Source organism: Trichomycterus rosablanca, chromosome 1 (genome assembly GCF_030014385.1).
Source record: "Trichomycterus rosablanca isolate fTriRos1 chromosome 1, fTriRos1.hap1, whole genome shotgun sequence".
NCBI lineage: Eukaryota > Metazoa > Chordata > Actinopteri > Siluriformes > Trichomycteridae > Trichomycterus > Trichomycterus rosablanca.
Window position 1 is genome coordinate 41,222,945 of NC_085988.1, and position 15,657 is coordinate 41,238,601.

At 37.7% G+C, this 15,657-nt stretch overlaps 1 protein-coding gene across 1 annotated transcript in view; it reads right to left on the bottom strand.

The window, feature by feature from the left end:
* Window positions 1-8,084: 8,084 nt before the first annotated feature.
* The window catches only part of cntn1a (contactin 1a), a 97,830-nt gene continuing 90,257 nt past the window's right edge, over window positions 8,085-15,657 (bottom strand). The window contains exons 18-24 of the mRNA XM_062992964.1: window positions 14,553-14,623; window positions 14,234-14,468; window positions 13,598-13,701; window positions 11,074-11,257; window positions 10,842-10,960; window positions 9,816-9,972; window positions 8,085-8,174 (exon numbers count right to left, since the gene is read on the bottom strand). Of these exons, the coding sequence (XP_062849034.1) occupies window positions 8,098-8,174; window positions 9,816-9,972; window positions 10,842-10,960; window positions 11,074-11,257; window positions 13,598-13,701; window positions 14,234-14,468; window positions 14,553-14,623 (947 nt within the window). The 3' untranslated portion in view covers window positions 8,085-8,097. The remainder of the gene's footprint in view (window positions 8,175-9,815; window positions 9,973-10,841; window positions 10,961-11,073; window positions 11,258-13,597; window positions 13,702-14,233; window positions 14,469-14,552; window positions 14,624-15,657) is intronic.

Consider the following 15,657-nt stretch of genomic DNA (forward strand, 5'->3'; position numbering starts at 1 on the left):
GGAGGGTAAGACAATTCAACAGACAATCAGTAGAACACATTTTGATAAACATGACATAAGCAATTGATAATGCAAAAAACAGCAGACAATTGTACATGACCATTTGCATGAATGTACAAAAGCATTTGCAAAATGTGAAACACAATGAGAAAAGCTATTATGATCTGCACAAGTGACAAGGAGATGTGGAGATTGAATGAACAGTTTTGAGAATTTCAATTCTGATTTGAGAAATGAACCAAATCGACTGAGAAAAACTGTAATCATTACACAAGATTCATCAGTTCACAAGTTCAATGTCAAACACAGTCATGGACCATTTTGTATCTCCAATTCACCTCACTTGCATGTCTTTGGACTGTTGGAGGTAACTGGAGCTCCAGGAGGAATCACATGCATACATGGGGAGAACATTTACATTTTCAGCATTTAGCAGACGCTTTTATCCAAAGCGACTTACACAATGAGCAATTGAGGGTTAAGGGCCTTGCTCAGGAACCCAACAGTGGCTACTTGGTGGTGGCGGGGCTTGAACCGGCAACCTTCTGTTTACTAGTCCAGTACCTTAACCACTGAGCTATCACTGCCCCAGTAAAGCAAAAGAAAACTACATATTTTAAAAGCCCTTAAACTGTTAATTATTTACATTTACTGCATTAAGCAGATGCCATGCAAACATCCAAATAGAACATACAAACTTTACACAGAAAGAACCCGGACCGCTCCATAGGGTTGCCAACTTTCAGAACTGGAAATAAGGAACACCCTGGGCTTGTGGGTTGCGGAAGGCATAGGGTAGGAGGTGGAATGCTGGGTGTTTACCTGAGCGGGAACGGGGGGGCGGGGTAGGCAGTTAGGGTTGCACATATAAAACATATAACGGGTCTTACACCATCATAGGAACATTATCAAAATGTTTTATTTAGGCTGTTTAACATTTTTATTTTTATATTGTTTTCATTCTTTATAATAATAAATACCATATTTTTGAAAAACAACATGCATGAAGAACATGTAACATTTTTTTCTCAGTAGTGCAAACAACATCTTTACATAATCCGTCCTCACACTGACATGCAGCCCCAGTTCTGTACTGCATTGCTTAGGGGGGCAGTGAGAAAATCTGCGCCCCCATAGCGCCGGCCCTGCCAGTGTTACTTTAGTTTAGGGTGGAAAAATATGCGCGATGCGCTCTGCCCACTGCGCTACTCAAACAGCGGAGTCATAAACAGGTTGTTATGCTGATATGCCTGCGCACACACGGCGTTACTAAGACTAAAAGTGAACACCTAAAATAATAACCAAACGCTTTCTAAATTCCACGGTAGCAGCAGTTTCCTTCCGTTTCATACAGATCGCCCTGTCTCAGTCTAATCTGCAGCATTTCTCTCCCATTGCTAAAAATACGGAACAAAGTGCGTATCAGTTAAATACGGAATGCAGCGTTTAGTTTCCAAATAAGGAACGATTTCATATTTTGTGGGACGGTTGGCAACCCTACCGCTCCACCTGGGAATCTAACCTAGGACCTTCTTCTCACTGAGCCACGATGCCGCCTGTACATTCTGTTTTTAGACAGACAGACAGACACAGACAGACATATAGATGTGGTATGTGGTAGCAGAACATTATCAGTGTGTCCCTCAACTTCCATATGTTACGGGTTGGATCTTCATACAGTGCGTCCTGTTACATGGGTAAACAATGCACATTTGCTCCAACGTCCAGTCCCAATGTCTGCAGCAAAAGCCAGTTATAGGTGCTCTTGACAGCAAACAAAAGTGATAATTTTTGGCCTGTGACCACATAACCCCATTCACAGAAAGGTTTAATGCACTGGGTTATAACGCATTAATCTTATCACCAGTATTAAAAGTATGTGCAATTTGAGCCACAGTATGAGCCCTTCTGTTGGTATGTACCAGACATTATAGCCTTCATGTCCTCTGGCATCAATGAGTCTAGTTCATCATTAAAATATCCAGTCCAAGGTCTGTCTAAAACCCACCCTTTAGAAACTGCAACTAGCTCAAAATCGAAGGTGTCACAGATGTTTGAAGAAAACAGGCTATAAATGTAAAAAAAAAAAAAAAACTTACTTTGTAATTTTATATTCTAATTTATACTTTTTTGTGAATAATTTCTTTTACAATTGTATTATTGTTTACACTGTTAGTTTATCATTATATTATTAATATATTATAATATTTTATAATAATTTCAGATCCCAGTTAAGAACATTTAAAAGTAACACAACACTTCTTCTCCTGGGCCTTTGTCCCGCTCGGTTGCGGGGTCAGCTCTTCGGCGGATCATGATCCGCGCATCGATTTGGCACAATTTTTACGCCGGATGCCCTTCCTGACACAACCCTCCCTATTTAATCCGGGCTTGGGACCGGCGCTACAATGCACTGGTTTGTGCATCTAGCGGCTAGGTATCTATAGGACAATTCAGTGTTTCCAATTAGCCTGGTGGCATGTCTTTGGACTGTGGGAGGAAACCGGAGCACCCGGAGGAAACCCACGCGGACACGGGGAGAACATGCAAACTCCACACAGAAAGGACCCGGACCGCCCCACCTGGGGATCGAACCCAGGACCCTCTTGTTGTGAGGCGACAGTGCTACCCTCTAAGCCACCGTGCCACCCAAAAGTAACACAACACTAAATAAACTAAATTAGACTTTTTGACTTTTCCTCTCCTGTGGCCTGTACTCCTCTAATCCTTTTTTTTTTTTTTTTTTTACCAAGTTCAGCATCACAGTTCCAGAAGAAGCAAGTTGCCAACAGAGAAGCTTTCAAATCTGTGAGCTAGAAACAAGGTTAAACAGAAACACTCCCACATGTAGTGAATCAGCTGACAAGTCAATCATCTGCACTTCCATGGCCAAACATGGGAAGGCAGAAGGACATGATTCTATAATCAAGTCATGCTGCTGATCTCTACTGCAGGTAGGCTTGTCACACTGAAACTTAGAGAAAGCCATTCTACGCAAATTCATAATAGAGCTCTCTGGGCACAAGCTCATCTCAGATAGACCATGGAAACGTGCTTTAGTCTGATGAGTCCACGTTTCAGCTTGTTGTCAGGAAAAAATGGATGTTGATTCTTTGTGTCAAAAATAAAAAAGACCATACAAACTGTAATCCGTCAAAGGTGCAAGGTGGATTTGTGTCACAGTATGAGTTGCATCTGTGCTTTCTGCCCACAGCATTGGTGTGTTTCATATGTGTGAAGATATCATTGATGTATATTGGGATATATATCCTGTCATCAAGTCCATGGCTATTTCTGCCCATACTACAACTGCGTGGCTTCGTAGACACTGAGTGTGTGGTTAACTGGCCTGTCTTCAATCCAGATCTTTCTCCTACTAAAATATATGACACCTTATAAAGTAGGCAATCAGACTACGTCAAGCACAGACTATTGAGAAGCTGAAGTCTTGTATGAAATTCTAAATTTGTTTATTTTCAAAATAAAATTATGTTATGTTTCTGTTAAATACAATGTAGAAATGGGACTTATGTATCAATATACACACAGATGGGCCAAAATATTTAAAAAATCCACAAAACAATTGTGGTGTCTGGTACCAGGACATTACCACCAGGTCCTTAAAGTTCTATATGTTGGGAGTTGAAGTTTAAATTCTACACGAAAGGGTTCAATGCACTGAAAGCTAAGGCACATTCACCTCAACCTGTATTAAAATGATCTTCAATCAATGCCACAGTATGTACTCTTATGTTTGAGAGGGAGGACAACATCAAAAGGTGGAGTCTCACAGGACGATGTATCAAATATGGATACTATGAATTATCCATCAATGCAGACTCCTTAACTGGTAACCATTTGCAGCAGCACAAAGGTGGACTTTGCAGCATCAGAATAACTGGTATTTTTTATTATATAGTGTAAGAAAGGTTGCAGACTATACAAATACTAAAGATTTTCAAAGAAAACATGTTGGTTGGATTTGTTTTTATAAACTTTAATAGAGAAGAATGGCTCACAGGTTACATTTTACACATTTTCATTCAGGCTGAACACACTTTTATTGACTGACAGAGGCTGATAAGAAAAGTTAGATGAATCACCATCATTGCAAATGAGTATGGAGTTGTAATGCAACTATGATGAGTAATTTGTTTCCAGATCATGCATCTGACGGAAAACCATATTAGTACCAAAAATTGCTGAGTGCAATAATCAGATTAAAGGCTTTCATGCACTTGACAATTTTACATTAATGATACTGTTGGCTGAAGAAAACTGGAAAAGACAAAGCACTTTGTGGTAGTTTTTGAATATTATGAAATGTTGAAGCAAAGGCTAAAATGCACACATATTTAAGGAGACAGTCCATCTAAAAGCAAAATGTTTTACATATAAGTGGTAATACATGACAATAAATTAGCCTGATACTTGAAAAAAATAATCTAGTAGTAATACAATGGGGGCACCTTCTACTTGTATAAACATTTAGCTTCTTATCTTTGTCTTCAGATAGAGTTTTCCTTGAATATATCTGTGGAAATATCAAAATGCAGCATTTGTCATTAAATAAAGTCATACTACATGTATGCAGGACAATATTTCCAATGGGTTACATGTGAAACAATAATGTTACATTTAATAAAGCACTTAACAACAAATGACTCATATCACTCATGGGTTTGTTGATTTATGTCTCATAAGCAGTATTGCAGTGTTCATAAGAGTTTTGCACGTGGTAAATGCTTCAACAGATACACCCATCAGACATAACATCCTTAAGACATACTGAAGAATATACAAACAGACTAAAAAAGATTTTTTTTTATATCAGAATGAATTTCTAGGCATTTTTAAATTAACTGATGATTGATAATTGCTTCAATAATAATGGCTTACAATAAATATTCCTTGTTTATTTTATATATGTTAATGGAAAGCACTTTTAGATTTTACATCAGTAGCATGTCATGTCATGGCAGTTTTGGAATTATAATGATTTCTGGAACTCTACTTGATGTGTTAATGAATGGTTGGTACACACGTCATTGTTCAAAAAACAGTTGCAAAAACTATTTACATCTCAAGACTGCCATAACATATGTTCCTAACAAGTGTATGTAAACATTAACTGTAATTAAAAATGTTTTTTTTGGCATCCATCAAAAGTGCACTTTGAAATGGATGCCAAAATTGTTGGGACAGTATAGAAATGCAAATAAAAAAAAAAAAAGCCAGCAGTGTTTCTTACATTTACTTTGACTTTTCTCGCATTGCAGACAGTATGAACCCAAGATATTTTATGTTTTGACTGCTCAACTTAATTTTATTTGTTAATATACCTCCATTCCTGAATTTTAGGCCTGCAACATTCCAAAAACAGTTGGGACGTGGGCAATTTAGGGCTAGTAATAAAGTAATAATGTATTAATGTAATAATGATGTGATTTCAAACAGGTGATGTCAAAGCAGTATCCATGAAAGGTGCAAAAATGGACAGAGGATTTCCAGTTTGTCAACAAATAGGTGATATATTTATTCCTCTACAGTGAATAATATCATTATACAATTCAAGGAATCAGGAGGAATTTGAGTGTAAAGGGCAAGGGCACAAGGGCCCTCAGACAGCACTGCATCAAGAATCATCATATGTGATATGTTTTTATTATTTGCATTTTTCACACTGTTTAAACGTTCTCTGATTCAGTGTTGTAGATTTCACTTTTCCAGCCATGCTGCATTGCTTTTTAGGGCATATAACACTAACTTACAACATTTTATAACTGTGTTCACACCTTATAAAACATCTACTGCAACTGATGCACAAAATACAAAGATACAGTCAAAACGAAGGCATTCCCTTTTCTGAAAGGATTTTGGTTTGACAATAACAACTTATTAAGCACTGCTTTAGCATCACACAAGCCTGAACCCAAGGTAAGAATGATGGTCAAGGCTTGATCTTCTTAAGAACCACAGTGGATGCCATAGGTATCTTACAAAAAAACATGTACAGTGCCTTAAAAAAGTATTCAACCATTACCAACTTTTAATGACTATTTAGTCAGACTGCGCATTCAAATTCAGTAATGTGTGCTGCATCATGTTAAACCAAGTGGCCAAAACCTTTTAACAATTCAACAAATATTTACAGGTAACAGTGATATAATAAGAATTTTCTTATCACTTTTAAGACTAGCTTAGATCTCATATTACATTACATGGACAACTTAATTTCTTAATATTCAACACGTAAAAAAAGTAACTTTTTAAAACGAATACAGGGATAAATACCACATTCCTTTGTGAGGTCTCTAATCAGGGTAGACACTGTTAACAGAACAAATTACATATACCAATATTACCAAAGTAAATCCTTGGGCACTTAGTTCATTTCAATATAAAGGAGTGGAGAACCCAATAAATTACAACAGCACTGCATTTGTCAGGCTTAAGTTTATAGGCTGGTCAATAAACTACATAGGAAATTGGTAAAAATAGCCTTTAGGATATCAAAGTGACACTGTCATGCTGACTGAGATGCAGTCTTAAGCTTTACACTGACTTTAGAGGTTACACTGTACACATGGCCTTATTTTGCAGTCGCAGACAAAATTACTCATTGCAAAATATTTTCTTTGGTCATAAGTAAAGCCTGGCGGTCTTAGAGCATTCATTTCTACATGCTCACCAGTGGCCTATTTAGTGCTGCTGCGACCAGAGATCAGAAAGTGTCAGAAATTTTGCATCAACATCTCACAGTGATCAATGCTACAAGCCATGGTTATAAAAAAGATAACTAATGTCCTGTGTGGCCCAGTCGAGAGTCCTAGTCTTAACTGCATTCACCGTCTTTCCTGAGATGTTAAAACTGCTATACAACACCGCTCTCTAACAAAGCTGGCTAAAATTTGTAAAGAAGAATGGGCTAAAATTGCTTTATGTTGTGCAAATTGAAAACCTTTGCAACTAGGTAGTAAACAAGTGGGGTAAATACTTTTTCACTGTTAACATTTCAGTTTTCTTTATTTTAGCAGAAACAGTATATTTTTCTAGTCAAACTAATAATAAATTCTTGATGGTGAAACATCTTTATGAGAAAAAAGGAGGGTGGCTGAATATTTGTTAAAGCACTGTATGCAGACACAAACATGTGCATCCTGATAAAGTTAAAAGCATGGTTTGAAAATGTTTCTACATGTACAATACACATACAAGCACAATTACTCCCCCAGTATTGAAGTTCTGCAAAAATGATACTGTATAATAATTGTATTTAATCCACTGATCCTCAGTAAATCTGAGGCTACACATATCAACTCCAGCTCAATTCTTTTATGTAAGGGCTTTATAATAATCTACATTTTAAATTAAAATAATCCTTTTATTAGAGATATGTTAATATGGTAAAACAAATATAGTGAAATATATTAAAAGATCAATAGCTTATAAAATATTGCATATACATATACTAGCATGAAATAAATAGCTATATTGACTATTAGGTGTAACTTTCTGGTATAGCATTAAAATTTGCTTTGCCTGTGTTAACTAATGGAGGGGTGTATATTAGCTTGGAAATGAAACAGGGGCTGCAACTCATATACAAATTAAATGTAAAATAACTGTTACCCAGTTTTATGCTGATCCTGCATTAAACATCACCTGTGGGTAGAGAGAAAACAGCAAAATATGCATTCTTGCATCTCATGAATTCACTAGCTTAATGATCTGTGCTTCAGAATAAGCAAACATTTAGAGTTAAACTAACCCTCAAAACAATTATTGTATCTTTGTGTATTACAGTGGTCACTCTTTACCAAAAGCAGAGTAAGAGATATTGTAAGGCATACTGAATGAAAGAAAACTCCTTCAGTGCTGCTTCATGGTTAGACTGATACTGAATACAGAGAATCTTTTGAACACGGTCCATGTCCATTCAATATTTTTATGCTGTCTTTTCTTTCCACATCTTATTCCAGCTTGAAATATTCATTGCTGAGCATCTGAATTGGTAGAGTAAGTGTCCTGTAAGGCAACATCCTGGGAGAGTCCTTTTCACTGTATGAAGTGAAGACGGGAGGCATGGCGCCACATTCAGACTGCCAGGCTGAGTACTGCCACCAGGAGCAAGACACAGAGGCTGAGAGACTGGGCCACCATTACCCCTCCAGCTACACATACAAATCAGATGACAATGTTAATTTAGTTTTCAATAAATTAATTTTATATTTTTAAGTATATAGTTTTTTGTTCATTCCTGTATTTATGTATTTGTATCTATTTGTTTATATTGAATAGATAGATAGATAGATAGATAGATAGATAGATAGATAGATAGATAGATAGATAGATAGATAGATAGATAGATAGATAGATAGATAGATAGATAGATAGATAGAATTGTAAGTCAACATGTAAAGCAACATGTTAAAAATCTACCTACCTGGGCCCAAATGTATTATAAATGCAAGTGATAATAGAATATATGTATTTCAGCTTAAATTATACAACAGATTTGTCTCTATATCGAAGGTGGTGATTGATATTCCACAACTATAAGAAGGAAATGGTACCAGATGCAGGGTAAATGTAATGTAATGTAAGGTTATGTTACTTATTAATCATTTTTAAAGCAACAGCCAATTTACAAGGGCGTAACAGTTAATGTAATATAATGGAATGGAACAGAGCTGCAAACGTAATAGAGAATTTTTGATCTCTAATGTATCCTGGTCTAAGTCCAAGCATAGGAAATATTTTGATCTATTTAAGCTCAGTTTCATGGTGTAGCATACAAATTAAGATGAAGTGCAGATAGCTCAGAGAGTACAAAACAGGGGTGATCACTCACTTATATTTAGGGGCAATGTAAAGCAGCTACTTTACATTCTGCATGTTTTTGCAGGGGGAGAATGGAGTTCCAAGAGGAGAACACAACTTCTTAAAGACAGTGACCAAAGTTGAGACAGTGACTGACACTTTGTAGAAAGTAAAGGTGCTCTTCAATTTGTTTTAAGGTTTTTTGCATTTTTCCTCCAATTTTCCTCCCAATCTAGTGGTGTCCAATTACCACAATTGCATTACGCTCCTCTGTACTGATGCTGATCTCCACTCCTGACTGAGGAGAGCTGAACCTGACACACGCCCCTTCCGACACATGTGCAATACTGACTGCATCTTTTTACCTGCATGAGGCGAGTTCATATGTGGATAAGCTTTGTGTACAGAGAGACACAACCTGATCCTCATTATCCCCCGTCTCTGTGTAGGCACCTTCAATCAGCCAGCAGAGTTATGGGTAATCCCCTTCGGCACCCTCTGTGTTAGGCCTCCACCCTATAACACAGCTGAGATTCGAACCCATGAGTTTAAGATGTCAGCGTGTTTTACCACTGTGCCACCTGAGAGCTTATGGTGCAATTTTAATGGGCTTTATTGCAATTTCAACTGAAACAAGACAACATTTCTTTAGGACCATGGTGCAACACAACAAGTGCATTGTAGACTTGAGATTGGGAGGTTAAAGAAAACAAGTTTGGCATGTTGTTCGATTTTCTTTAATGTCTAGTTTTCTACCACCTCTCATATTATTGTCAGCAGGATTGAATTGTTTTCTTTTAATTGCCCCTAGGTGTGAGTGGGTGAAAGGTATGTGCAATGCCCTTGTGAATTGATTGGTGCCTTGCCCTAAGCATGTTCATGCTATGCATCCAACACTGGGCCCTCTGTGATATTAACCTCTGTGATACCTTTGATAAATAAATATCAGTACATTCTACATTTGTACAGTCATCTTTTGACACAGCATTTACCTGAGATGCGCACTTGTGCCACAGCTCCATCCCCTCCTTTGCTCTGTGCCCTCACCTCCACTAGGTAATTTCCATCTTTCTGCCTGGGCAGCTCTATATACTGTTTATTTGTAGTGTAGAGTTTCCAAGTACTTTGGTCTTCTGGTTTGTACAGAACCTGTAGAAGCAAGAACAATGCAACAATACGGTTGTAAAACTGTGTTAAATCACACTGAGTTGCAGTCCTGTGGTTTGTCATTTCTTCTAAATTATGGCAGACCTGTTTCTGGTAATAGGTAGATTATACCTAACAGGATAATCATTTTTTTTATCATATTTGGCAGTGAGCAATTAAATAAGAGCCAACAAACTGCCTTAGATTAGTTTTGTTATTAATATTACTACCATATTACACCGATCAGGCATAACATTATGACCACCTTCCTAATATTGTGTTGGTCCCACTTTTGCTTCCAAAACAGCTATGCAACTGTGATGCACTGTGTATTCTGACACCTTTCTATCAGAACCAGCATTAACTTCTTCAGCCATTTGAGCTATAGTAACTCGTCTGTTGGATCGGACCACACGGGCCAACCTTCGCTCCCCAGGTGCATCAATGAGCCTTGGCGCCCATGACCCTGTCGCCGGTTTACCACTGTTCCTTCCTTGGACCATTTTTGATAGATACTGACCACTGCAGACCGGGAACACCCCACAAGAGCTGCAGTTTTGGAGATGCTCTGACCCATTACAATTTGGCTCTTGTCAAACTCGCTCAAATCCTTACGCTTGCCCATTTTTCCGGCTTCTAACACATCAACTTTGAGGATAAAATGTTCACTTGCTGCCTAATATATCCCACCCACTAACAGGTGCCGTGATGAAGAGATAATTCACTTCACCTGTCCCCAAACCCCCTCAGGCCAAGTCTCCCAACACCTAAACCTTACAGAAAAAAATGCAGAAATACCCTGATCAGTGCTTAATATGTTTGTGTAGACTATTCAGATTAACATGGAACACTATGACTTTAACAGTCTGTACCTTATAGTTTTCAACTGTTGACTCATTGGCTAAAGACTGCACATGCTCCCAAGCAATTCTGACCATTTTCCCGCTGGGGTTCAACCTTGTGCTGATTATTTTTGGAGGCCGACTCGGAGCTGTAAAGAGAAGCGGTGTCATATATAGCACACATGCATATTGTACTTGGTATGATAACTGAAATGTTGTATGGTACTTGGAAAATGACAAATTTTCTGTGTTGGATGCTTACGAGCTTTTTCTGTGTGGATCTCACGTGGTTGGCTAGCTGGTCCAAATTCTGGTCCGTTGAATGCCTGTACCTCAATTACATAATGAGTATCAGGCTTCAGGTTATCCAGTCGAGTCTGGCTGTCTTTGCTGGAAATGCTCTGTTTTGAAACCTCATTCTTCATCGACTTCTTCCAGTACCTTACCTGCCACAAGCCACACATAAATACTTGACATAACAACATTTGTCCTGCTCTAGCAAATCTTAACAATTATTCCTTTAATTCTTAATTACCCATGAAGGCAAAAACATGATAATAAATAGTTAACATCTGTTTGATGGCTAGTACTGATTATAGAGGTTAATCTTGGCTCAGTTTTGTTACCAGAGCAAAAATGCACATTTCTCCCATGAAATTAGAACTTCTAATGGCTTGTGAACAGTTGTAGAGCTTGACAATGCAGCGTAATGACTTCTTTTGTTAGGTGAATTCTCTCCTACAGCACTACAAGTTAATCAAATCTTTTATTCTCTAATTAGTAGGGATTCCCTTAGTCACAGGGTCAATATGCTAGGCACAATATCTAGCTAATGACTCAGAGCAAGTGTTTGTCAAGGCATATCAGGTTAATGTCGAATACAAAAACTGACTAAATGCTGATCTACAGTACACACTGTAAATTGAACCTGACTAATGAGCAATGTGCCAAAGGTGCTCTATTGTTCTGTATTGTGATGCAAATCTCAGGTTGTGGCAAAAATTAGTGAAGAAGAGTGGAGAAGAAGCTTAGTGGGTCAGATCAAAGAATAAAGGTGATGCGCAGAGCTGCAGCAACTACAGAGGCAGATGTTTTAATACTTGGGGGTCTAGTCTACAAAGTAATGGAGAGTGTGGTAAAGAGGTGAAGAAGGGAGTGTAGGCAGTGTGGAGTGGATGGCGTAGAAAGGCATGAGTTATTGGTGATAAAAGGATATCTAACAGAGTAAAAGTAAAAGTTTACAAGAATGTAGTGAGGTCTGCTATGTTATATGGCTTGGGGAAAATGGCACCGATTAAAAAGACAGGGGCGGGGCTGGAGTTGGCAGAAAGGAAAATGAGATTCTTATTACAGTGGTAATTTGTTTAATATGTCTCTACATGTTTTGCACAGCTGGATTTGTGCAGTTTTTAACATTTTTCATGGTAGACTGTCAGACTGGATTGCAATGGTCTGTAAACTGCCATCTTCAGGCCTTTCCACAGATGATTGATGGCATTTAGGTCTGGGCTTTGGCTTGGCCACTCAAGGACATTTGGAGACTTGCCCCAAAGACACTCCAGTGTTGTACTGACAGTATGTTTTGGGTCATTGTCATGTTTAAAAATGAACTGTAGCACTTCTTGTGTTTCTGTGCTCTTTAACTCCAGGCTTCAAGTATAACCAAGAACTAACTGGGAAGCAACCAAGCCATATTTTGCATAGTTTAATCAAACCCTAAAATGTAGCCCAAAGGGGCCGGTTCCCTAATGGTTCCCTAAACACTATAGCTAGTGCTCATATCTAAAAGACCAATGGTCAGTTCATTTGGGTGATTATTGTAGAGCGGTTAAGGGCATACACTTATTGGGAACCAGCCGAGCCATAGTTTACATATTATTGGACAATTTGAACTATGATTTTGGGTAATTATTGGGTAATAACCATTAATAAATTCCAAACTGAGTATTGATGCATATGCAATGTTCCAGCAATTATTAAGAATTAAGGATTGTATCGCTAGAGTCATATTGCCAAGAAAGATAACCAGTCACTGAAATTTGCCTAAAGGTTCAGACTTAATTTCAAACCATGTTCTGCTAGAACATAACTAACACTTCAAACCCAAGTATGGTCTCGAAGGATGACCTTTAAGGAGAAAAAATCATCATGTACATCATGAACAGCATCATGTCAGACCAACATTGGCTAAAAACAAAATCCCCCACATGTTTTTGAACTATGATTTTTTGATGAACTATGATGAAATTATTGGGTGATAGAACACTTAATGAATTCCAAACTTGATGCATATGCATATGATCTTGATGCATATGTAATGTGCAGTAATGACTACGGATTGTGATTGAAATTTGCCTGAATGTTTGGACTTAATTTCAGGGCCGGTCATGAATTTGAATCTGCTAGAACATAAGTAACACTTCAAACCCAAGTATGGTCTTGGAGGATGACCTTTAAGGAAGAAAGAACATCATTAATGCATTCCAAACTGAATCTTGATGCATATGTAATGTACAGTAATGATTAAGGATTGTATTTGAAATTCGCCTGAAAGTTTAGACTTAAAGGAAGGGTTGTTTAAGGATGTTCTTATATTGGCTGCATTTACCCATCTCTCAGTTTTTACCAGTATCCTTATCCCTAAGCACCTCAATAGCTTCATGCTGCCACTGATGTAATGATGTAAAATGACTCTGTGTAGGACAAATATGCAGTAACAAAGGCATTCTGAACTGGGAGCAATTTATTTTTCATACTATACTACTCTACACAAGACTAAGACTTACCTGATAGCCCTCTACAGGCTGCTGTGTAAGAGGAAGCCAAGACACAATAGCAGTCGTTGCTGACAGGGCTCTGGCTTCTTCAATGATGGGGGCTTCGGAGGGTGCTGACAATACAGAAAATGGGCAAACATGTCAGTCACAATGTTTCACCTCACACTGGACTTTTATTCAGCCATCCAGCAAGCCATTAATCTCTATATTTACACACAGATCATTCTAATAATAAAAAAGGACAGTCATCATTAAATATATGAATTATTTTTTTGTTTATATTCCTCTGTATTCATGTATAGCAGTTAAAATAGTTTTTCTAGGTCAGTAAACATTGCAGTGTGACATTGCTTCTATCACACACATAGTATTGTTCTTAACTCACCAAGCAGTAAAAAGAAATTCTAATGAATATTAATATCTTCCTGAAGCATATCGATAAATTACTATAAAAACAGTAATTCATACTACCATGCAATTCAGTGCAATTTTTATTTGTAACATTTGTTTAGTGGGCTGGGCTGTATTTTAATGTTTTACAGTTTGTTACTTAAGGGGAGTACATAAGCAAACTTGTTATAGCTGTGATTACATAAAATACTGTATAAATGATGCATAAAATCCCCTCAGCAAACTGATACTCACCATCCTGAGCAGAGTATATGTCAGCAGTATTGCTGAAAGGTCCCTCTCCTTTGCTGTTGAAGGCTTTTACTTTTACATTGAACCTTGTGGCAGGAGGAATGGAGGGGTCTTTGTGGATGTAACGGCTGGCCTGAGGGTCAGCTATGGTCACCTTATGCCACTCAATCCCATCATGGGGCTTAAATGCGATGATGTAGCCAAAGTTATTGCCATAGTAGTACTTGGGCTGAACAGGCTAGAGACAGGGTAGAAAATACACTTTAAGCCTTAAAAGTGTGATAATAGTATTTTAAAAAAAGGAAAAGAAAAAACAATCTACCGTCCATGTGATGGTTAACTCTCTACTCATTCCATCACCTCCCCCAACACCTGAAGGTGCCACCACTGGCGCTAAAACAATAAATAAATGTGAGATGAGTACTAACAGTGATAAACATTCAGTGTCATTAAAAGTACTTGAAATCTTTGCATACTTTTCACATTTAATTGTATCAAAATGATAATTTCATTTCTTAAAAAAGTTATCCAACAGCAACTGACCCTATGAAAAATGTAATTAACCTAATACAATTGTGTTCACTTAGACTATACACACACCCAGGCATAATTGCTGCCTGTTACATTTTAACATCTCTTGAACTGAACCCCTCCAGAAAAGTGAAGCAGGCTAAAATATTTTAAGTAGCGCACTATGCCATAGATGAAGGAAATACTTTCTATGGGAGACTAAGAAGGTCACTCAACAATAATTCAGTACTGTTTCTTTAACCTTCCTTGATTAGGAAGTGTGCTTGAGATCAATGTCTTGATTTCCTGGAAAAATCCAAATATCACCAAGGTTCAATTTTACTACCTGATTTTATGTCTGTGTATTTATAATACCAGTCACACAGTCAAGATTGGCCATTCTTTCAGCTGATAAACATCCCCACATTGTCACTGTGGGGATACTATTCTGCAAAAGCCATAAAAAACCAACCACACAAACTGCTGATCTATATGGCCACTATGTATTTGTCACTCCATAGAACTGTGTCCCAAAACTTTGCATGCCTATAAAATTTATTCTGGTGTATTCCAGTCAACCCTTTCTGTGTTTATTGGTCAAGAGTGGCATGCATTGTAGAGTCCAGCCATGAAGGGTTTGATTGTAAAGTGATCTTATGGTTGCCACAGACACGTGTCCCAGCCTTTATCATGTCATCCCAGTTTTTGCAGTAACACAGTGTTTTTTTGGTTGCCTTAATGAGATTACTAAGGCATCTGGACAAAAAAATGGGCTTTTTTACCAAGATCAGGCAGGTTTGCTGTTGTGCCATAAGTTTGGGATTTCTGGACAATACTTCCAATGGTGTCTTTAGGAACGTTTAAGGTCTTGGAAATCTTCTTATACCCATTGCTCTTTCAGTGCAATGAAATGATCT